Genomic DNA, 25,102 nt, shown 5'->3' on the forward strand with positions numbered 1-25,102 from the left:
ATAAGTTACTGTCGATGCTTTTGTGAGTACTTAGTTCTTTCTCCCAAGAGAACCATAAAAAATGCCTCTCTCTGTTTCATGCTGTACCGAGAAAGGCTTTTGCCCCGCTTTATATAAAGCAAACCGCCCAAGCCAAACATCCAACAAGGTTCACACACACACACACATACCAAGTCTCACAAAGCACAAAGTAGAACAGAGGGTTAATGCTGAGGGTGCAGCTCAACAAGCCCTGAACACAAAACAACACACTCACACACAACAACCCGAGTAACAAGTCTAATCGGGCTCCGGAGGAGGGGGCGGCGGCGGGGGCGCCAAGCGGAAGGCCATCGAGCGAAGGTCGGCGAGGAGGGTGTTGGTGGCGTCCTGGTCCTGGGGGCGGCTAAGCGGCCGCCAGAGCTGCAAGTAACCACATAGTTTGAAGATCGCATCAGTCGCACGGCGGAGAGGAGTCTTCTAAATAACCAGCTTGTTGCGAATAGTCCAAAGCGTCCAAGCAAGGACCCCAACGCATAGCCGTCTAATATGACGGTGGCTAGGAGGGGAGGCGTGGATCTTCGCAAATAGGTCAGGGAAGTTGGTATTACACCATTGTCCACCGACCGTCTCGTGGAAGCAGGACCACAGGAACTGTGCTGTGGTGCAGGAGAAGAAGATGTGGTTAGCATCCTCCACCGTGTCACACATGGGGCACATCCTGTCGCCAGGTCCATTGCGCTTGAGGACATCCCAGAGGGAAGGCGTCCTCGCATCCACTGCCACATGAAGATCCTGATCTTTAGGGGCAAGCAAATATTCCATATCAGGCTAAAGGGCTCAGGGGCCGTCGACGGAGCGATGGCCGAGTATAAGGACTTCGTGGAGAAGCGGCCAGAGGGCTCCAGGCGCCAAGAGACGGAGTCAGAAGTGTCCTCGACATCCATCAAGAGAAGGGCGATGTCTTGGAGAAGGGAGTCCCAAGCGGCCATCTCCAGAGGGCCGAAGGGACGCCGGAAAGCGAGACGCCCTAAGTCAATAAGGGCTGTCTCGACAGAGATCCTAGGATCCTCCGCAATGGCAAGGAATCGTGCGGCCAGGGGTGAGTAGCCAACCCATCGATCGAACCAAAACAGGGTCGCGGATCCGGAGCCAACCAAGATGGACGTGCCAATACGCAGCACGGGGAGAAGCTGGATCACGGCCTACCAGAACTGGGAGCCACCGGAGCGCTGACAGAAAGCTAAAGGTTGGCCCCGAAGGTACTTATTCCGGACAATGGTGAGCCAGAGGCCTCCCTCCCCATTGGCAATACGCCAGAGCCAACGGGTCAAGAGAGCAATGTTCATGCGCCGGGAGGACAAGATCCCAAGGCCACCCTGGTCCTTGGGTTTGCAAATGTCTGGCCAGCTCTTCATGCTGTTAACTCGTGAAATTTCTAATGCAGTATTGAATCCCTTTAGGCAAATGATATGTGTAATGCTACTCCACTATTCTAGTAGTTCTGAAGGGAAGTAATCAACAAATAGTTCTTTACCTGTTCTGCCTCGTAGAAGCATGTATATTCAAGCTCAACCTTATTCTGCCCTATTTTGGTCTTTCACTTACTATTAAACAGCTCAGCATGATACGTATGGCTTGATTCTCAGTTTGCTTTGTGCGCCTCTCTCTGTAGGGAGATATATGCATTCTTGAAGTTGTAGTACTTGTGTGAGTTCAGTCCTTGAATCTGTGCTTAATATTTGTTGTATGTAGATGTGCTACTCAAGTTGATATAAGGCTCTCCCTACAATAGTGTGTTTAGATTTTCGGTGTCACTGTCCTAGCAGTTTTCATTTGCTTTCCCAGTGATCTCTGTTTTGGCCTATGAAAGTATAGTTGTGTAATGGTGTCTGATTTTATCCATGTCCTAACACTTCCACAGTTTTCGCTATGCAACTTTTTCTGCCATGTCATCTCCAATTCTGTCTTGTCTATAGGCTTGACTAAATTACACTTTGTTTCCTAAGAAATGGTGTACTGTTTTGAGTGGGGCGAATTCAAATTTAGTTCCTACTCCCTTTGATCTGTTTGATCGTGGGCAAGTTTTATGCAGAGAAAATATATTTTGCATGACACTTCTCTTTCTGAGTTTACTCCCAATTCTCTTATATCTGTTTTTCTTTTGTGTATATGTGCAGTATGTTTAGTTATTTTTATTGCACGCACATCCAGTGAAAGATTCTGTGGTAATTAATTTTAATTGTTTCTGCTGACACTTCTTGCCTAATTAACCAACCAATGTTAGTTTCTTCCTATGGTGTCAATCTTATGCGCAGTTCTAATTTTGTCACACTACTCATCAGGTTAAATGAAGCAAACATGTAGTTGTACGCTGTTCACATCGTTACCATGCTATAGCTTTTGAGGCAACACAGTATACAGAAACAATTGACATATGGCTCAGCTGGACATATTCTTGTTGACTTGCTTCTTGGGAAAGCTCGCTTTTGTTTATTACCTTTATTTATGTCTGATTTCCTTTTCCAGATTCTGGCTGCAGTTAGAGTTTGTTGCTTAGTGCTGCTGGACAGTTTAAAGGCTCTGATTTTTTGTTTATGTGCTTCAACCAGGCAATTAAGGGCCTCTTTGATTCGCAGGACTGTCGAAATGAAGGAATAGGAAAAATGCAGGAATAGGTTGGCATGTCCCACAGTATCCTACAGAATTTGAAAGAATGTTTGATAGCGCAGGAAAAACAAAGGAATTTTACAAAGAGGTTTGAGTGGATGAAAATTTTCCTTCAAAATGTAGTACAAATGAATCCTATGGAATAATTTCTAAGGATGTCAATCCTACGAATCAAACGAGCATCACAAGAAAAATTTCTAAGGGTTCAAATCCTCCAAAATTCCTATGCAATTCCTTTGAATCAAAGGAGCCCTAAAGATGCAAACATTCATGACTCTGGAGAATGTTGAGGCGCAAGGGAAGGCAAGGCAACATGGTGGAGGACGTATGATACCACAGATGAGGCGGCACGACGCTTGCTGAGGCAGCGATGGTGGCATCATCTAGGGAGGAAGTGAAAGAAGAGGAATTGTTATGACCGGTTTATAATATCTCCTGAGGAGGCCCGCTGGGCAGTAAATTAGAGGCTTGGTCCATAAATTATCTTAGGCTAGTCGTTTTCAAATTATAAATATTAGATTGTAAGATATCCTTTGAGATTAAGCAATAAAGATAGTTCTATCATATTGCCCGGCTCCAGAGGAGCCGGAAACCCTAGCCGCCCCTTGCCCTAGCCGCCGCCGCCCTTCTCCTCCCTCGCGACGGCGCCAACACGCCGGAGCCGCCGTCCTCGGCCCCAACCCTCGTTGTTCTGTCCCTACAACCTAAGGGGCAGAGCCGGTAGGAACCCTAGTCCTACCAATTTGGTATCAGGTACCCGGGTTTCGACTATGTCTTCGCCGCCTCCAATTCCGCCACCACCGCCACCACCACCGCTGCCCGTCAACTCCACCACCGCCGCTGCCGCCAACTCCACCACCGCCGCCGCTTCCGCGCCGGGCGTCACGGCCTCGCTCTCGGCGGGCGCCACGGCGTCGCTCTCGGCGCCGCTCCTCCCGACAACCGGCACCGCGCCGGGCCACGGGCGGCCACCAGCTCCCGTCCAACACACGCCGCCGCCGTTATCTCCCCCTCAGCCGCAGCAGTTCACACCAGAGGCTATGGCCGGCGTGCTCAACGACCTGGTCGCCGCGGTCCAGGGCATCCGCCTCTACTTGGCGAGTCCGTACGGGCCGCCTCCACCACTCCATCCAGCCGTGGCCGTGGGTCAGCACGCGCTGCCGTGGTACTCAGTACCGAGGGCCATCACCGGAGGCTACCAGGCGCTTCCCCCTCCGGCGACCGCAACGCCGCCTTGGCCGCAGTGGCCGACGCCGATCGCGACGGCAACCGCGCCACTCGCCGCCACCACAGGACCGCAGTGGCCCACCTGGGCCGCGCCACCTGCGCCGTCCCCCGCCGCGCCGTCCCTCCCAGCGGCGATGGGGCAGGTTCCACCACCGCCCCCTCCCAGCCCTAGCCTGGGCCGGTCCTCGCCGAGCGGGCTTCCGATCCAGGAGGTCCGCTTCCCTTCGTCACCATCGCCACTTCCCGGCTGGCTTCACGGGCCGCTGTCGGCCTACCCGGAGGTCCGTCCGCAGTCCGGGTTCCCGTTGCAGCCCGAGGCGTCGGGCGCCACCGGGAACTACGCCGGCCCTTCCACCATGGATCGCGCACCGTCATCAGCCCTCCGCACCGCCGAGGCCGAAGGCCAGGGCGCGCCACACCAGCAGCCGCCCCGGTTCGCCAAGATTGACTTCGCCACGTACGACGGCTCAGACGATCCGCTTAACTGGCTCAACCAGTGTGGCCAGTTTTTCCGCGGACAGCGCACGCCCGCATCGGAGCGCACTTGGCTGGCTTCCTACCATCTCCGCGGGGCCACCCAGACATGGCACTACGCCCTCGAGCAGGATGAGGGCGGCAATGCCCCCGTGGGATTGTTTCCGAGAGTTGTGCCTTCTTCGGTTCGGGCCACCGGTACGCGGGAGCCGCTTGGCCGAGTTGGGCCGCCTGCCTTTCACCTCCACGGCGCAGGATTTCGCCGACCGCTTCCAGGCACTGGCGTGCCACGCGCCCGGTGTGACGGCCTTACAACGGGCGGAGCTCTTCATCGGCGGCCTTCCCGACCACCTCCGTGTGGACGTCGAGATGAAGGGGCCCCAAGACCTTCAGACGACCATGTACTATGCCCGGGCATTCGAGCACCGCGCCCAGGCTTTGACGCGACCATCCGCGCCACGTGGGGGCCGACAACCTCCCCGACCGTCTCCGGCAGCACCAGCGTCGTCCACATCCGTCCCGGCACCCACCCCGGCACCGACGCGGCCGTTCAGGCGCCTTACTCAGGCGGAACAGCTGGAACGCTGGCACCTGGGCTTGTGCTTCAACTGTGATGCGCCCTATGCACCGAGCCATGTCTGTCCGCGCCTGTTCTACTTGGAGACGACAGACGAGATCGAGGATGCCACCCCGGAGGATGGCCTCGGCGCCCCAGCCCTTGCGGAGCCCGCAGCGGCACCCGCGCCCGCCCCGGCCACCGCCCTCGTGGTATCCCTTCACGTGCTGGCCGGCATCCGTGATGAACGGACAATGCTCTTACCGGTCATGATCCAGGGCGAGCACCTGGTGGCCCTCGCGGACACATGGTCCATGCATAATTTCCTGTCGGAGACCACCATGCGGCGCCTTGCACTACAGCCAACCGGCGGGGAGCAGTTGCGCGTCACAGTCGCTAATGGCGACCGTCTCCACTGCCACGGGCTCGCCCGCGACGTGCCCATCACTATCGGCGACGAGCGCTTCACCATCACCTGCGCCGGCATCGACTTGGGCTGCTTCGACTTCATCCTCGGTATCGACTTCTTGCGCACTCTTGGTCCTATTCTCTGGGATTTCGACGCGCTGACGATGACCTTCTGGCGGTTGGGCCGCCGCATTCGGTGGGACGGCATTGGGGGTGCCGCACCCACACCACCACTCCAGCTGGCCGCGACCACCGCCACGGCCGAGCACCCACTCCTGGAGAGCCTCCTACAGCAGCACGATGACATCTTCACCGAGCCACAGGGGCTGCCGCCCGCCCGCACGTATGATCACCGTATACATCTTCTGCCAGGCTTCGCGCCGGTGGCGGTCCGCCCTTACCGCTATCCGCAGTTGCAGAAGGATGAGTTGGAGCGGCAGTGTGCGCTCATGCTCGCGGCAGGCATCATCTGGCTCTCCACCTCGCCGTTTACAGCGCCGGTGCTTCTCGTCCGCAAGTCAGACAGCACCTGGCATTTCTGCATCGACTACCGTGCCCTTAATGCTGTCACACTTAAGGACAAGTTCCCTATTTCGGTGGTCGATGAGCTCCTCAATGAACTACACGGGGCGTGCTTCTTCACCAAGCTCGACCTCCGGTCCGGGTACCACCAGGTGCGCATGCACCCGGATGACATCGCCAAGATGGCGTTTCGGACTCACCACGGCCACTTCGAGTTCTTGGTGATGCCCTTTGGCCTCACCAACGCACCGACGACCTTCCAGGCTCTGATGAACGACGTCCTCCGGCCCTACTTACGTCGTTTTGTGCTCGTTTTCTTTGATGATATTCTGATCTACAGTGCGTCTTGGGCAGAGCACCTACAACACGTCGCCATCATCTTCAACGAGCTTCGGGTGCACCATCTTCATCTTAAGTGCTCGAAGTGCTCATTCGGGACGCCTTCGGTGGCCTACCTCGGCCACGTCATCTCGGCCGCCGGGGTCGCTATGGACGCAGACAAGGTGGCCGCCGTCGCTGCCTGGCCGACGCCCCAGTCTCTGCGGGTCCTTCGTGGGTTTCTCGGCCTTGCGGGATACTACCGGAAGTTCATCTAGGAGTTCGGCGTCATCGTTTCGCCACTCACGCGGTTGTTGCGCCGCGACGCCTTCGCCTAGGACGAGGAGGCGACGATAGCTTTTGAGGCCCTCAAGGGGGCCCTCACGACGGGGCCCGTTCTTCAGATGCTGGACTTCGACCGCCCGTTCGTGGTGGACTGGACGCCTCGGGTGTGGGGTTCGACGCCGTGCTCCATCAGGGCGATGACCCTCTCGCCTTCTTCAGCCGGCCTTTCGCCCCACGCCATCTCAAGCTCGCGGCGTACGAGCGGGAGCTCATTGGCTTGGTGCAGGCAGTGCGCCATTGGCGGCCCTATCTGCGGGGCCGGTCTTTCCAGATTCACACAGACCACTACAGCCTAAAGTTCTTGCTGGATCAGAGGCTCTCGACTGTGCCACAGCACCAGTGGATTAGCATGCACTTCGGCTTCGATTTCTCCGTCGAGAACCGCCTTGGTCGTCTTAACACCGTGGCTGATGCTTTATCCCGCCGTGATGCCGACCTCGACTCCGTCACCGGCAAATCCGAGGGGACGGCGCTCTGCATCCGCTCCGGGCCGACTTTCGGCCTATTCGACGACATTCGCCGGGCCACGGCGACCGCAGCCAACGCGGTTCTCCTACAGCAGCAGCTCGCGGTCGGCGACCTGGAAGAGCCCTGGCGCCTCTCCGACGGTCTGCTCGTCCATGGGCGTCATGTCTTCATGCCAGCACATGATGATCTCCGTCACCAGTTCTTGCTGCTAGCCCACTCGGCTGGCCATGAGGGTGTGCAGAAAACCCTCCATCGTCTCCTCGCCGACTTCTACATTCCTGGTGATCGTGCCCTGGTTCGCGATTGGGTGCGCTCTTGTGCGACATGCCAGCGCAACAAGACGGAGACGCTACGACCAGCTGGTCTTCTTCAGCCCCTGGATGTGCCGTCTCAGGTCTGGGCCGATATCTCCATGGACTTCATCGAGGGGCTTGCCAAGGTGGGAGGCAAGTCGGTCATTCTCACGGTGGTCGACCGCTTTTCTAAGTATGCTCACTTCATCGCGCTGGGGCATCTCTACACTGCCGCGTTCGTGACCCGTGCCTTCTTCGACGGTATTGTCCGTCTGCACGGGTTCCCTTCTTCGATCGTCAGTGATCGCGACACGGTGTTCACGGGCCATGTCTGGCGCGACCTCTTCGGGATGGCGGGAGTAAAGCTCCGCTTTAGCACGGCCTTCCACCCCCAGACGGACGGCCAATCTGAGGTGGTTAACAAGGTGATTGCCATGTATTTACACTGTGTTAGAGGTGATCGGCCTCGCGCTTGGGTGGATTGGCTCGCATGGGCGGAGTACTGCTACAACACATCCTACCACTCCGCCATGCGTGCGACACCATTTGAGGTGGTTTACGGGCGACCACCTCTGCCTATCTTGCCGTGGACCCGGCTATGGCTCGGATGGAGGCCGCAGGCGACCTTATTCCCACCCGTGACGAGATGCTTGTTGAGGTCCGTCAGCGTCTCCTTCAGGCTCAGCAGTTGGCGAAGCATTAATACAACGACCACCATCGCGAGGCGGAGTTCGCGGTGGGCGATTGGGTGTGGCTGCGTCTTCTCCACTGCTCTACGCAGTCACTCAACCTGCGCGCGAAGCGCAAGCTCGGTCCTCGCTACGCGGGACCCTTCGCCATCTTGGAGCGCATCGGGCAGGTGGCCTATCGCCTTCAGCTTCCGGCCAGCGCTCGCATCCACGATGTGTTTCATGTGGGGCTGCTCAAGCCTTTTTGTGGAGAGCCACCGGCGGCTCCACCCGCGCTTCCTCCGACCGCCAACGGACGTCTTCTTCCGGAGCCAGAGAAGGTGTTGAAGGCGCAACTTCGTCGCGGGGTGTGGTTCGTCTTGATCCAGTGGGCGGGTCTTCCGGTGGAGGAGGCTACTTGGGAGCCACGTGATGATTTCCGCCACCACTATCCAGACTTTCAGCTCGAGGACGAGCTGTTTGTGCAGGCGGGGAGAGATGTTATGACCGGTTTACAATATAACCGGAGGAGGCCCGCTGGGCAGTAAATTAGGGGCTTGGTCCACAAGTTATTTTAGGCTAGTCGTTTTCAAGTTATAAATATTAGATTGTAAGATACCCTTTGAGATTAAGCAATAAAGATAGTTCTATCATATTGCCCGGCTCCAGAGGAGCCGGAAACCCTAGCCGCCCCTTTCCCTAGCCGCTGCCACCCTTCTCCTCCCTCGCGAAGGCGCCAACACGCCGGAGCCGCCGTCCTCGGCCCCAACCCTCGCTGTTCTGTCCCTACAACCTAAGGGGCAGAGCCGGTAGGAACCCTAGTCCTACCAGGAATGGAGTGTCATTGGGTGGGACCTCGCCACCTTTGCCTTGGGTTTTGGGCCTGCGCTGTTCTGTCCCTACAACCTAAGGGGCAGAGCCGGTAGGAACCCTAGTCCTACCAGGAATGGAGTGTCATTGGGTGGGACCTCGCCACCTTTGCCTTGGGTTTTGGGCCTTTTGGCGTGGTAACACCACTCTCTAATCTCCATGACTCGAATCGTCAGGGCCATATCCAAGGCCAAAGCTCTAGGCAAGCTCCCTTGTTTGTTTTCCATCTTCAGGTCTGAATCGTCTCTCCCTTGCTAGGTTCATTTTTGCGCCTCCATTTTGCTCCTTCATTCCAACTGTCATGTTTTTTTTTTATTTGAACGAGTTAACTAAAGATTTTAAAATCCATACCTGCGGTCCAATAAGCCATTGCTTTTTTTTTTTCCGAAAAGGAGAAATACCCCCGGCCTATGCATCTCTTGATGCACACAGCCATATTATGAAATTCATATCCCCGGTCCAACAGCCATTGCTTGCAATCTGCTTTCTACCTTTGGTTATGAAGTAGTACATATACCTATAGACTGTCCTTTATTGCTTTACTTGAATTCTGGAATGTAGGTCTCCTACCTAACGAAGACAGGCAAATTCTGATGCACCGGTACTGATATGAAAATATATTGAACAGATTGAATGCCAGGATCTATAAGATTTGTTGTTGAATATGTTTTCCCCCTTTTTTTTGCGAGGAGAATATGTTTTCCCCTTAATTCTCAATGCCACACATATCTGCCACTTCTTTTGAAGCACTTTCCATCTCATAGCTCAAATGAGATATCAGTAAACCTAGTATCACTTAAATCATTGTGTTGTTCTCCTGCAAGTTCCTGTCGATTACATGTCTATGATTTAAATATTGTAAACGTGGTTTATGTATAGTCTGCAAAGGACTTGAGCATATTTTCTATCAGTTGCACAAACTTTTTGGCTAGGGGCAAACCGTACATATAAGGTTTCCGTCGTCTTTTGTTTTTGTTTGAATCAGTGCAACCCGATGATCCCGAGTTCATGTCACTGGTGTTTTTTTCTTTTTTTGAAACGCGATCCGTTAGGACCCGATTTATTAAAAAAGGTAGAATAGAATTGCCCATATAATTATAAAAACCCGGGCGAAAACCGTTACAACATGCCCTCAAAAGGGCACCTGGCCGACCGGACACCAACAAGACCACACACACCGCCGAGAAGAGAACATCGTCGAGGCTGCATGCATTGTCATCGTCATCACCTCTCCCCGAGCAGGCGACTTCGACTTCGCCGCCGACGACCCGTCAAGACCCCTTCGAACGAACGACACACAATGACCTCACCAGCCACAGGCCAAACAATCGACCGAATACGTAGAGGACCGGCAGCTCCGATTTTGCTAATGCGCTTCGTAGGAGAAAGTTGCACGCCTTGCACCGACATAACTCAGCGCAACCTTCGAAGAGCACCATACGCTCAAACCACCCTTCTGGAGTCATCGTTGCCGCACGGGATGTGAGTCGTTAGCTGTGTTTCAAGAAGTATTGTTTTATTAGGTCTTTTTTAAAGCTTCAGTAGGCCCTGTTCTGGTACACAGGGGATCGTTCGGGATGTATGGCCCTATTCTGGCGAGATCACTAGTTAAGGAGTACTCTTTGCGGAGATCACTCCAACTTCCACAGGTTGCGACAAGTGGCGCGTTGCATGTGCGCCACTTGTCGCAACCTGGGAGTTTTCCCTTTTTACGTAGATCCATTTATTCAAAATGTTTTATCTCTTAAATCGTGCGTCCAAATCTTGAACCGCTTTCGCCGTTGGATTCCTCGCGTCGAGATCATCAAAACTAGATCCCATGTTGATAGGTTTTGACGAACTTTTTTTTCACGAAAAAGACCGAATAGAAAACCGGACGAAAAACCGAACCGGGAGCACGGGTTTTTTCCCTTTTCGAAAGAGGCACGCCCGTGCCTCTGACGAAATCACAACCGTGCCTCTCGCGGAAGCAAAATAAATAGAAAACACGTTTTTTTCCGTTTCTAAGGAGGCACGGCCGTGACTCTCGTGAAAGAATAGAAAACAGAACACGTGCATTTTTTTCCATTTTCAATAGGCACGGCCGTGACTCTTGCGAAAGCACAACCGTACCTCTCACAAAAGGAAAAAAAACAGAAAACGCGTTTTTTTCGTTTCCAAGAGGCATGGCCTGTGAAAGCACAACCGTGCCTCTCGAGAAAACAAAACCGTGACTCGCGCGTTGCGCAAATTTTTTTTTTCAAAAAATTTATTTTTGGTCAAAAAGCTAGGGAAGACCGATGGAAAACCAAAACGTCAAAAAAAAACCGTTTAAAAAGCCGAAAATGCGTACGGAAAAATAAAAAGTTAAAATCCGGAAGGAGCGCCCAAAGCGCGACTCGTGGCGAATGGCTGAGAGCGCGTCAAGTGGCGCTGATCGTTGCGAGGCTCCCGAAGGAGCGCTCATTAATTAGTCGCTCTGAGTTTGTTTCCTTTTCCTTTTTCTTTTGGCAGTTCGAGTTTGTTTGCGCTTTGCCTCGCCCGTCGGACCCCGACTTCTTTACGTGCTCGGCTTCCGAGTCGGATTTAAAACGAAGCCCACAAGCGGTTCCGAGTTTTCTACTGCTATATAAATACATGCATGCACGGCGTCAGATTATATTGTTGGACCGGTCTAGCGAGCGGCCGGCTGCTCACTATACTTTGCGAGCGGCCGGCCCAGAATTGCAAGTTTTGGTCCTCTAATAATTTATAAATAGCAATTATCTATTGTGTGTCTTTTTCTGTTAGTTAATGGATGTTTTTATTAGCATTAAATGCGTATAGCAAATGCGTACAGACTGGTGCGTGAAACACATCTATTTTCGTCTCTTAAATCTTTAAAAAGTTATATCTTTTAAACCACACGTTGGAATTCAGATCCGTTTTCATCTTTGGGTTCATCGCGACGAGATCTTCGAAACTAGATCCCATATGGGTATGTTTCGACGAATTTTTTTTATGCCAACTTTGGTGCTATATGGTGCAACTATAGTACTACATTATGCAACTAGACTACATTGCCGTGCCAACTGAGTATATGTGTGTAACTAGTCCTGCCAACTAAATATTAATGCGTGTGCAACTAGTGTCCTGCCAACTAAACATCAATGTGTGTGCAACTAGACTATATTACAAGCCAACTAAGCATATGTGTGTGCAACTAGTCTTCCTGCCAACTAAACATCAATGTGTGCGCAACTAGACTACGTTACAAGCCAACTAAACATCAATGTGTGTGCAACTAGACTACATTACAAGGTATGATAATTCATATGCGACTATGCGGACCAGATTATGCAACTATGTGGTCATGTTGTGCCAACTAGGACTACTATGTGTGCAACGACAACTACTGAGGATGCAACTCCAAAAAACTGGGTTTGAAAAAAAATTACACCATGCAGTACTAAAGTTGCACAAAGCAGTACTGAAGTTACACAATACAGCGCCAAAGTTGGCATCAAAAAAATTTCGTCGAAACATATCCATGCGGGATCTAGTTTCGAAGATCTCGTCGCGATGAATCCAACGGTGAAGACGGATCTGAATTCCGACGTGTGGTTTAAAAGATACGACTTTTTAAAAATTGAAGTGGCCAAAATAAATGTGCGTGAATCTGTTTTCAGGACTAGTCCGTACACATTTAATGTTAACAAAATACATTCACTAGCTGACAAAAAAAGACACATGTAAGTAATCAGCCCGGCCGCCCGTTCCTACGAAAAAGTGGGCGTGCACTTTTAAGATTTCAGGTATATTGTTTTCGCCCGACGACGATCCGGCCTGCGAATCGCTCGCTGCGTTTCAAGAAGTAGCTTTTCTTTTAGGGGTGTTCCATTCAAAAGCAGCTAGTGCGACGATGCCTACGACTAAGAGATCCAGGGCGAGGGCAAAGGCCGCCAAGGCCAAGGCCACGGAAGCAGCCAAGACGGCCAGGGCGAACGCCTCTCAGGCCACGAGGGCAGCTGACGCGGAGGCTGAAGAAGCTGCCATGGCCGCCCTGGAAGCCGCCGAGACGGCCAGAATCAGGGCTGAAGGAGCTGCCGCTAAGGCCAGAGAAGCCGCGGGCGAGACAAGTCGGCCAGAGGAGGAGGAGGAGACGGAGTGGGCGCAGTGCGAGGAGGAGCTGTTCGCCTCCAAGTTCCGTCGTTACTGGGACACATTCTACGCCTTCCGCGGCGTCCGTCGCTCCCGTACCCTCCTTCAAACCAGTGAGAGCTTGCTCTTCCCTGCCTCCATTCCACAATTCCTCTATAGCTTTTCACAAAGTTTGTATTTTTCAAAAAGAATCTTATTTCATTCTTTCATTAACTTGGTATTAATGGATCAAAGCAGCATCTATCCCTGTGATGCGTTACACATACCCTGCTCCTGATGACAGCCCCAAGGCCATGGAGACACTGCAGATCATGTCGGTCAAGATTGCGGCAATCAAAGAGGGCTTACGCTGGCCACTGCAAGTGTTTGGTCTCGTTGCTGCGCGCGACAACTTGGATCACATGCGCAACATTATTTTTCACCGTTCGAGAAATAACTGTCAAACCATCACCGAAGAGGTTTGTATGTTCTTACTCCTTTGTTTTCCTTTCCAGGTTGCCTTCTCTGTCAATTGTTTGCAGTGTTACTATTGACGAAACAGAGCATAATTACTGACTTACGCAGTTGTTCCGCTCATGCAGGATCCATATCTTGCATTGACTGGCCCTAGTCGAGCCATTGCCGTGTCAGTGGACCCTTCATACGTTGAGGTTTCCCTGAAAGTCAAGGGCACTACTGAAGCCGAGGATAAAGACCTGAGCGATCTCGTTTTGCTGCACAGAACCGGACGTTTCCTCGGCGGTCTTTACTCTAGCAGGCTCAGCACGTTGGAACTCGCCTTTGACCATGTTACCCGCTCCGTAGAGGCTACAATCTTTGTAAAACTAACTTATGGGTCTTGGCCAACCGGTTTCGGAGGTGTGATCACTGCCAGCAGCAGTTCTCGTGATGACCTGAAAGTCAAGTTACTTGATTCCGGAGATGACGGGTTGCCCATAGATGCCAATGGCGCGATCAAGCTCTCACGTCGTGTGGTTTCTATTGGACATGTAGAGTCTCTTAACGTTTATGTCACTGCAGGTCGAGTTGATGAGAAACAAGTTGTTGAGAGTGGCAGGGCAACTTTTAAGGCGCAGAGGGCTGGTGTTAGCCTTAGTGAGCTCTGCCTTGGCTTCTGTAGTATGAATGTTACCGTTGCTTGGTCCTGTTTCCGTCATGAGTGGTAACTCGGCGGGAAGGAAACACCATTATTTGAACCGACTTATGTTTCCCTGTATAGTGGGTGTTGTACCATTTGCATGCTCAACTGGTGTATGGTGGTGGTGTTTTGTTGTAGTACTAGCTAATGATGATATGGGAATATATATATGTTCTAGTGTTGTTGCTTGTATGGATCAGAAAGTAATATTTGGCCACTTCGCTAACTCAAGTTTATAGTTATGTATGTGTAATTGTTTCGACTAACTCATTTTGGCTCAAGACGTAAGTGAGATATAATTGCTTTTTTTTACACAGAGATCCCTTTTGGAGCCCGGCCTCCAATGAGTCCTCCAAACTCGAAATTCATATTTCATAAAAAATTATATTTTTATGTTCAAAAAATTCTGAAAAAAAACAAAGAGGCTCTGATATCAACTTGTCACGCCCAATATGCGATACTATCCTAAAAAGACTCGAAGGTCACACCAAGGATAGAACCACATATTGAAACGCTTTTGCATGGTGGATATCATTACATCAACATTACATAATAGATGAAGATACATACAAGAGGCATACAATGCCACACGAATACAACATCACAATACATAAGAGCATCATCCGACTACGGATGAAACACAAACAGAAACTCAAACGACATCCACCCTGCTAGCTCAGGCTGCCGATCTAGAACCTATCCCCTGATCAAAGCAGAAGCAGAAGAACTCCAAAACAAGTAACATCGCTCTCGCGTCATGATCATCGCATAACCCGTACCTGCAACTGTTGTTGTAGTAATCTGTGAGCCACGAGGACTCAGCAATCCCATTATCATGGGTATCAAGACTAGCAAAGCTTAAAGGGAAAGGAAGGGGTAAAGTGGTGAGGTTGCAGCAGCGACTAAGCATATATGATGGCTAACATACGCAAATAAGAGCGAGAAGAGAGCAAACGGAACGGTCGTGAAGCTAACAATGATCAAGAAGTGATCTTGAACTCCTACTTACGTCAAACATAACCCAAAAACCGTGTTCACTTCCCGGACTCCGCCGAAAAGAGACCATCACGGCTACACACACGGTTGCAGATAGGATGTCAAAATATTGTTTCCTCGACGATTTTAATGAGGAAAGGTTGTATGTGATACAACCGGAAGGTTTTGTCAATCCCGAAAGATGCTAATAAGTATGCAAAGCTTCAGCAATCCTTCTAAGCACTGGAGTGAGCATCTCGGAGTTGGAATGTTTGCTTTGATGATGATCAAAAATTTTGGGTTTGTACAAAGTTTATGAGAAACTTGTATTTCCAAAGAAGTGAGTGGGAGCACTATAGAATTTCTGATGAGTATATGTTGTTGACATATTGTTGATCAGAAATGACATAGAATTTCTGGAAAGCATATAGGGTTATTTTGAAAGTGTTTTTCAATGGAAAGCCTGGATTAAGCTACTTGAACATTGAGCATCAAGATCTATAAGGATAGATCAAAATGCTTAATAATACTTTCAAATGAGCACATACCTTGACATGATCTTGAAGGTGTTCAAGATGGACCAGTCAAAGAAGTAGTTCTTGCCTGAGTTGTAAGGTACGAAGTTAAGACTTAAAGCTCGACCACGGCAGAATAGAGAGAAAGGACGAAGGTCGTCCCCTATGCTTAAGACGTAGGCTCTTCAGTATGCTATGCTGTGTACCGCACCTGAAGTGTGCCTTGCCATGAGTCAGTCAAGGGGTACAAGAGTGATCCAAGAATGGCTCACAGGACAGCGGTCAAAGTTATCCTTAGTAACTAGTGGACTAAGGAATTTTATCGATTATGGAGGTGGTAAAAGAGTTCGTCGTAAAGGTTACGACGATGCAAGCTTGACACCTATCCGGATAGCTCTGAGTAGAGAGACCGGATACATATAATGGAGCAATAATTTAGAATAGCTCCAAGTAGAACAGTTGTTTGGAATAGCTCCAAATAGAGCGTGGTAGCTGCATCTAGGAGATGACATAGAGATTTGTAAAGCACACACGGATCTGAAAGGTTCAGACCCGTTGACTAAAACCTCTCTCACAAGCAACATGATCAAACATAAAACTCATTGAGTGTTAATCACATAGTGATGTGAACTAGACTACTGACTCTAGTAAACTCTTGGGTATTAGTCACATGGCGATGTGACCTGTGAGTGTTAATCACATGGCGATGTGAACTAGATTATTGACTCTAGTGCAAGTGGGAGACTGTTGGAAATATGCCCTAGAGGCAATAATAAAAGTATTATTATTATATTTCCTTGTTCATGATAATTGTCTTTTATTCATGCTATAACTGTATTATCCGGAAATCGTAATACACGTGTGAATACATAGACCACAATATGTCCCTAGTGAGCCTCTAGTTGACTAGCTCGTTGTGATCAACAGATAGTCATGGTTTCCTGGCTATGGGCATTGGATGTCGTTGATAACGGGATCACATCATTAGGAGAATGATGTGATGGACAAGACCCAATCCTAAGACTAGCACAAAAGATCGTGTAGTTCATTTGCTAGAGCTTTGCCAATGTCAAGTATCTCTTCCTTCGACCATGAGAGCGTGTAACTCCTGGATACCGTAGGAGTGCTTTGGGTGTATCAAACGTCACAACGTAACTGGGTGACTATAAAGGTGCACTACGGGTATCTCCGAAAGTATCTATTGTTTTATGCGGATCGAGACTGGGATTTGTCACTCCGTGTAAACGGAGAGGTATCTCTGGGCCCACTCGGTAGGACATCATCATATGCGCAATGTGACCAAGGAGTTGATCACGGGATGATGTGTTACGGAACGAGTAAAGTGACTTGCCAGTAACGAGATTGAACAAGGTATTGGATACCGACGATCGAATCTCGGGCAAGTAACATACCGATAGACAAAGGGAATTGAATACGGGATTGATTAAGTCCTTGACATCGTGGTTCATCTGATGAGATCATCGTGGAACATGTGGGATCCATCATGGGTATCCAGATCCCGCTGTTGGTTATTGACCGGAGAACGTCTCGGTCATGTCTACATGTCTCCCGAACCCGTAGGGTCTACACACTTAAGGTTCGATGACGCTAGGGTTATAAAGGAAGTTTGTATGTGGTTACCGAATGTTGTTCAGAGTCCCGGATGAGATCTCGAACGTCACGAGGAGTTCCGGAATGGTCCGGAGGTAAAGATTTATATATGGGAAGTCTTATTTTGGCCACCGGAAAATGTTCGGGATTTTTCGGTATTGTACCGGGAAGGTTCTAGAAGGTTCCGGAGTGGGGACCACCTGCATGGGGGGACCCACATGGACGTGGGTAGTGGGGGCAAGGCCCCACACCCCTGGTCAAGGCGCACCAAGATCCCCCCTTAGAAGGAATAAGATCATATCCCGAAGGGATAAGATCAAGATCCCTAAAAAGGGGGGATAACAATCGGTGGGGAAGGAAATAATGAGATTTCTTTCCTCCCACCTTGGCCAACGCCCCAATGGACTTGGAGGGCAAGAAACCAGCCCCTCCACCCCTATATATAGTGGGGAGGCGCATGGGAGCTATAGACGAAGTTCTGGTGCAGCCCTCCCCCTCTCACAGGTACTCCTCCTCTCCCGCGGTGCTTGGCGAAGCCCTGCAGGATTGCCACGCTCCTCCACCACCACCACGCCGTTGTGCTGCTGCTGGATGGAGTCTTCCTCAACCTCTCCCTCTCTCCTTGCTGGATCAGGGCTTGGGAGACGTCACCGGGCTGTATGTGTGTTGAACGCGGAGGTGCCGTGCGTTCGGCACTTGATCATCGGTGATTTGAATCACGACGAGTACGACTCCATCAACCCCGTTCACTTGAACGCTTCCGCTTAACGATCTACAAGGGTATGTAGATGCACTCTCCTTCCCTCGTTGCTAGTTTCTCCATAGATAGATCTTGGTGACACGTAGGAAAATTTTGAATTTCTGCTACGTTCCCCAACAATTCCTTCACCCAGGAAGACCCGATCAGACTCGGAATCCCGGTTACAAGACATTTCGACAATGGTAAAACAAGACCAGCAAAGCCGCCCGATGCGCCGACAATCCCGATAGGAGCTGCACATATCTCGTTCTCAGGGCAACACCGGATAAGTCAAGCTACGAGTAAAACCAGACTTCGAGTTTCCCCGAGGTGGCCCCGCAGGCTGCTCGGTTCGGACCAACACTTAGAGAAGCACTGGCCCTTGGGTTAATTACTCCCAAGGGAAATGTAGGTGGTGGTGAGGCAAATGGTAAAACCAAGGTTGGGCCTTGCTGGAGGAGTTTTATTCAAAGCTAACTGTCAAAGGGGTCCCATAAATCACCCAACCGCGTTAGGGACGCAAAATCCGGGAACATAATACCGATATGATGGAAACTAGGGCGGCAAGAGTGGAACAAAATATCAGGCATAAGGCCGAGTCTTCCACCGTTTACCAAGTATATAGATGCATTAATTAAATAAGAGATATTATGATATCCCAACATAATCTTGTTCACCATAGAGCAATCTTCAACTTCACCTGTAACTAACAACGCTATAAGAGGGGCTGAGCAAAGCGGTAACATAGCCAGGTAATGGTTTGCTAGGAAGGGTGAAAAGGTTAGAGGCTGACATGGAAATTTGGGAGGCTTGAAGAACATGTGATAGGTAGCGCAGCATAGCGATAGAACGAAACAACTAGCATAGCAATGATAGTAGTGAGATTCATGGTAGCGGTCATCTTGCCTGAAATACCTCTAGGAAGAAGAACGAGTCCATGAATAAGATGAAGCCACGAAGACGAACCAAGCGTAGACGAACGAATCCTCATGATCGCAACGAAACGGGAACTATCGAGAGAAGCACACAACATAGTAAACACACCACACATAAACATGACATGATGCACAACCAAGCATGATGCATGACAAAGTCTAGATGAGGCTACTCATGGCAAGAAGTGATTCAAACAAGAACAACACATCAAAACAAGTTTAAATGAGGCCGAAAACAACATATAACAATTCCGGTAAGTCCTCATATGCAAATTTCAAAATTGGTCCAGATCTGAATAAACCTTATGTTCAAGTTGTTAAACAACAAGTTAAGATGCACCAAGATGATCTACACGAAATTCTAGTTAAGTTACATATAAAGTTCATTTAATTCGGAGCTACGGCCTAGAAGATATGAGCAAAACAAGTTAAACATGGCATTGATGCAAAATGCATACAACCATCAAGCAAACACCTCAAAACAAGGATGCAACATGATAATATGAAGCTACATGCAAAATCAAGCAAGTTTCATATAGAGCACACTCGAAACGGAGCAACAGTTCAACACACACACACTATACAAGTTTAAAGGACAAGCTGTCCAAAACAGCAATTAGGCATATTGCATGCACCAAAACAACATGCTATATCATCTCAACATAAGAATAAAAGGCATGGACATGATGTACAGGTAAAGCATAACAAAACATGAACACTGAGCTATCTCCATAAATCACTATAACATGCTCAAAAACACATGGCAAGATTGCAAATAATAACAGTTTCAGACTTAGCAGAAATAACATCAGGTTGCAATGTTTAGAGCTATCAAACAACATGCTACAGGAACATATCATAGAAAATTAAGGCATGGCATGATACTAATAAATGCATAGAACAAAAGTCCTTTACTAACCTAATTCCAGAGACCAACAAAAAATATGGTAGCATCCATGCAAACATGGCAAATGATATGACAGATTCATACATGGCAGGAACAACAATAAGTAGGCATGTTGGTGAGTTTGAACCACTCACCACAGAGCAATACATGGCATGAAAAGGTAACCAACAGCAAGATGACATGTTTACAAAGCTAAGTATGGAAAGAGCAAGTTCATAGGATGCATGGATCACTAGCAAAGCTCATGGTAAAACTGAACTTAATGTTAACAGGATGACAGCAACATTATTTAGCAATTTGAGAGCAAGATTACAACAAGCTACAGCAGGCTATAAATGCAACCAGGGACATGGATGGATAGAGCATGACATGTATAACAAAACATCCTTAGTGAAAATCTTCAGATTATGCATGGAATGACTTGTAGCAGCAGGTTTACATAGCATCACGAAATAACAGATTCAGCCTAGCAAAACAGTAACAACAAGTACCCTACTTAATAAGCTTGATGCACTCACTACACAACTCACAAAAATACATGGATTGCACCTCTGTAAAGATGGCATGATGTAGTTCAAAACTCATGTAGACATCAAGCTCATAAGATGCACACATCAAATGCAACAAAAATGACAAATCACCAAGTTATAACAGTTTCAGCAGATTAACATCATATAGTACTCTTGCAACGATGATTCAGACATCAAGGTGAACTCAAACAAACATGGCACAATGGAATAAAATGAAGAGCATCTCATGATGAACATTTTGACATATTACACGCACAAAACGAAGCAGTATCCAGAGAGATATGGCATAATGAACAGGGCATGAAAATACTGCAGGGAATCGGGACTTAGCAGAATTATACCCTCGCGAGAAGTCAACCCGGGACGAGGAGATCCCGGGACGGAGCGGATCCAGGCACGCGGGAGCGTTTGGTTGGCGGGCCTGGTGGATCTGGTCCCGGTTGGCACAGACTTCGAGGTTCGCCGGGGAGCTCGCCAGAGTTGGCCGAGGAGAGGCCCGGCGAGGCGAGGACGGGGCGCTCCGGGCGGATCTCGCCGAATCCGGCCCGGGGCGAGGCGTGACGGCGGCACGGTAATGTGGACTTCGGTTGAAGGCATAACACACATGTGTGTAAATTTTCAGGGCAAAATACGGCTGTGCGAGAAAAACAAATCTGGGGCTCTTTTAGCACATGATACTATTCATCCTCCCATGCCATGAGTTTGTCTTTTTTTACAGGTCGCAACTCAAGGTATTTCATCATGATTTTTTACACACATGTGGGTACATCCTTACATACATGCATAATTTTTTTCAGAATTTTTTTAACCATAAAAGTTTGAATTTGAATTTTTCAAAAATAAAGGCCTCCATGGAGCTCGGCCTCCAAAACACCTCTCTCTTTTTTACATGAGTATATAATTGCCTCTTGAAATAGAAAATATCTATAGAGTCCTTTCAGATGTGTGTATACTAGATGACACCCTGTTCATTGCTGCCGGAGTTGCCCAGCATATATTTCAGTGAGATTCGGTTATTTGACTGAATATTTCGATTAACAATATGAGAACTAAACCTGAAAATACATGTAACTATAAAATATTTATTGAATATTTAATATAATTAAAACATTTGACTGTGTATGTAGAGATAAATATGCTAGCAGGAATCAACTACGAGTCTTGACTCTTGAGGGACATGGTACAAGATAAATTTACCAATAAAATCACTAGCTGAGGGGTACACATTTGCAAAGATAGCACAAACAAGTTGGTACATTTGAAACGATATAATATGTTTTTGGGTTAAGGAACTACACTGAAAGTAAAGGCAAACCACAGACAGCGGAACATTTGCATCTAACCAAAAGAACACGACACATCACGATGATAAACCAGGTCCAACTAGCTGAGATAGCGCAAACAAGTTGTACAGCTCATTCCATGCTGTTTCTAAGAGGATTCTTGTAAGATTGAAAACAGTGCAACGTTGCACTTGCAGAGACAAAAGACCAGACTTTAGCCTTGCACAATTATATTGCATTCATCATCATCATTGGCTGGAAAGTGCCAAAGCCATGTCTCGAAACTAAAGCCTGTACATATACCAGACAAGGTAGGATCAGTTGAGTGTGATATCATCTCGAGAAAACATTGTGCAAAAAATTGACGAGTGTATAGTTACAGAATGCATAATATCTGTAGCTTATCTAATTATTCCAATGTTGTGGATATGTGATTGAGACAAAACTTTGGCTGATCACATAACGACTACTTCCCTAGCAATTACATCTACCATTTTCACCCCATCACAGTAAGGATGTCTAAACTGACCGGCCACAAGTACAAAAATATGTGCTGCTAGTTAACTTACATGTGGATAGTTGCGAAACCAGTTTGATGCTAATCTGCATGGCACTGCCAAAACGACTCAACAACTTTAAAATCCTGCAAACCCTCCCATCAACATCTCTGCATCTGATTTCCACAATATTAAGATGTTTGGATATTGCAGGTAATTTTTCCATTGGATAGCTCAGCACAGTAATAAACTCCCGTCTCTGTAGTGAACAAAAAAGAATCATCAAGATCTGAGCAATGATGCATAACAGAAATGTGAATCAAGATCTACCGACAATCTCTGTTTGTAAAGCGTCCCTAAAGCGTCGCTTAAGCGACGCTTAAGCGTTAGAGCGCCCTCCAGGCTCAAAGCGTCCAACTCGCTTTAGACATGTGTCTAAGGCGTCCGCCTTAGACACTAAAGCGTCTGAAGCGCCTGCTTAGGCGTCCTGATTGGCGCTTTAAGGCAGAGAGGACGCCTTAGACTTGCCAGGCAGGGTACAGAGATTCCTGGCAGGGAAACAGGAGTGGGCTCACATTTGAAACAGTTACAGGAGGGGAAAGAAAGAGAGAGAACCAAAACCAGAGCGTGCAAATATCCAGGCTTTCAGCTCTTTCCTCTCTCCTCTGGCAGCAGCTTCCTCAGATCTGCACCAGCCTTTTCTGCTCTGTTGTGTGTTATGCTATGCACAACTCCTCTGCTGTTAGGTGCTACTGCCTCTCTTATAGCAATTGGCTAGTTGCTTACTGCTTAGTGGATGGATCAGAATATATGGGCTCACTGGTGGATTAGAATCAACATATATATGTCTCACTAAATGGTGCTCTATTATACTGCCCATCAGGTTCAGAGTCTGTCTGAAGCGTCGCCTCGCTTTACGCTTTATCGCTTAAGCAGTGAGGCGCCCCCCTAGCGCCTCGCTTCGCTTTACCGCTTGGATAAAAAAAGTGTCCATTAAGATTGATGAATACACGTACATACGTATATTCAACAGAAGCAGTCGATTATGCACGGTAACTTGAATAACATATCTCTTATAGATTCAGAAGCATATACCTTAGATAGTCGAAGAATGAGCTTCTCAAGAACGGGTGAATGCTCGAGAATGCAAAGTAATGCACGGAAGTCAATAGCCACACACCACTCATTCAGCAACAATGTCTTCAAGTTACTAAATGTAGGACACCACCTCAAATCCCTTCCAAATATAAGCTGGTGAAAGTATGAACAATTAATATTCTAGGCATAAAGGGGCAATTCACTGGAAAGTGAGTGCATAGCAGGTTCGGATAGGCATTTAAAAAAAGCCACACCATGAGAATGTAATGCAGGATATCCATATAAAGCACATGCTATATTCAGCAAGTTTCTGTACATTTACAGACAAATAATTCACATATTGACCATGTATGGCTAAAGTTCTATATAAATATCCACTTAGCACTTGTAATCCGAGGCCAACTAATTCACAAGTGCAAATTGAAAAAAAGAACATAATTTAGAAGCTTATCTTCTGGCAATCCATGTTAATATGAGTGTTAAGTCGTTGGTATCTAAAGACGGATATAGAATCTTCAAAAGAACCTAGGGGTTGAAAGATAATAACACTTTTAAACTGAGAGTAAAGATGGGAGTTCCAAGAATACCATTCCAGGTTCAGCTACCAGTTCCAAATGTATAGCACTGGCCAGACCTCCGAGAAGCACGCAGCGGCTGCCATGGTCACCATCACCAGTACATTCTGCACAAATGCCACAGCATTCCTTAAAAGCACCTCTTATGCAGCAATCTCTCGAGCATGCTGCAGGCTTCACAAATGCTGTTTCCAGTGAAGGCATGCTTCCAAGAAAAGGAACTATACAAGAATCAAGGAGCAGCCAAAGGAGACTAGGGATTGATATACTAGGCCGACAATCACAGAAGAAGTAGCAGCTGTCGATGTTGAGACGCTTCACCGACTAGGACGAGATCTTGTCAAGATATAATCTGCAATCTGCCATCTTAAGATCCTCCAATGCTGGGCAGCTCGCGAAATCAAGAACATCTCCTTCTAAAATCATTTCAGTGAGCTCCAGTTTTCTCAGGTGTCGGGAGACCAGAGGAGGGTTTTCCAGTGTGGCGAAGGAGACATCGAGCACCTGAGCTTGGCCCGACAAAATTCGTCGGATCCAGACTTCGGCGTGCGCGCAATCTTCGACCAATCCATCGAAGTCCAGCTGGGCCTCCTCCAGAATCGAGTCATGGCCGCCGGGGGATAGCAGAGCGTCGAAGAAATTCTTCAGATGTTCGGGGCTGCCTCTGTCCCACCAGTCCTCGGGGCTGAGGTGCAGGCGACGGATGGATCTCCACGCGTGGCGCCAGCGACCGGCGAGCACGCTCGTCTGGACGGCGTCATGCGCCGGCAGGAAGCCAAGGACGTGCTGGAGAACGCCGTCCGGCAGAGCGCTGATCCGGTCTTCGCCGCCGGGCATGGATGGGCCTTGCACTGGTTAGACAACCCGTCGAACAGGTGGTTCTTGGATGCTGCTGTGACAAGAGAACAATGACGAAACGAAACAAAGAAGCGGAGAAAAAAAGGCACGGGTAGAAGACGAGCTTGCCTAACCGAGCTTAGCCTCACTCGCCGCTGCGCGGGGCCATGGCGGCGGCACAAATGCAGCGAATCGTCCAACCCCAACGGAGAAGACAGCTCTCTGTTTCAGCTCAAGATGGAGTGGTGGAGCGCAGTTAAAGCTCACTCGGTGTTGTTGGGTGTCTTGATTGCTGAACCTCACCGGCTCACTGTGCACCACAGCTCTTCTGGCCATGGCGGGCCAGTGCGTGATGGGACTATACGGTGCAGTGACTTTGCCTTGCACACTGTAACGCTCGCGCGATCGCGTCCTTGCTTCTGCAGGTCGTAGACCTTCTTTTTTAAACTAGAGCCGCGCCGGTGACAAATCCCTTCCGAATTTTGTGCAAGCCCTTGCAGCAAAACCAAACGCACCGATCAAAACGGACGCGCGCGCTCTTTGTC

The 25,102-nt window shown here is 48.9% G+C and overlaps 2 protein-coding genes across 4 annotated transcripts; one reads left to right on the forward strand and one right to left on the reverse strand.

The window, feature by feature from the left end:
• The first annotated feature begins 12,678 nt into the window (after window positions 1–12,678).
• Window positions 12,679–14,084, forward strand: LOC123157730 (uncharacterized). The gene is made up of 3 exons (XM_044575960.1): window positions 12,679–13,030; window positions 13,155–13,375; window positions 13,499–14,084. Exons 1-3 carry the CDS (start codon window positions 12,679–12,681, stop codon window positions 14,081–14,083), a joined length of 1,158 nt encoding a protein of 385 aa, XP_044431895.1. The 3' UTR covers window position 14,084.
• Window positions 14,085–21,445: 7,361 nt separating this feature from the next.
• On the reverse strand, window positions 21,446–24,892 carry LOC123159376 (uncharacterized). 3 transcript variants are annotated; one of them, XM_044577206.1, is made up of 5 exons: window positions 24,692–24,892; window positions 23,751–24,609; window positions 23,143–23,298; window positions 22,120–22,306; window positions 21,446–21,841 (listed from the first exon to the last, which is right to left on the reverse strand). In XM_044577206.1, the coding sequence occupies exons 2-5, from the start codon at window positions 23,922–23,924 to the stop codon at window positions 21,765–21,767; spliced, it is 594 nt and encodes a 197-aa protein (XP_044433141.1). In that variant the 5' UTR covers window positions 23,925–24,609; window positions 24,692–24,892; the 3' UTR covers window positions 21,446–21,764. The 3 variants fall into 3 exon arrangements, with proteins under 3 accessions (XP_044433141.1, XP_044433139.1, XP_044433140.1); XM_044577204.1 differs by having other exon boundaries at window positions 23,733–24,609; window positions 24,692–24,891; XM_044577205.1 differs by having other exon boundaries at window positions 23,733–24,612; window positions 24,692–24,864.
• Between the last annotated feature and the right edge of the window lie 210 nt (window positions 24,893–25,102).

The sequence above is a fragment of the Triticum aestivum genome, chromosome 7B, assembly GCF_018294505.1.
Source record: "Triticum aestivum cultivar Chinese Spring chromosome 7B, IWGSC CS RefSeq v2.1, whole genome shotgun sequence".
In the NCBI taxonomy this organism is placed as follows: Eukaryota; Viridiplantae; Streptophyta; class Magnoliopsida; order Poales; family Poaceae; genus Triticum; species Triticum aestivum.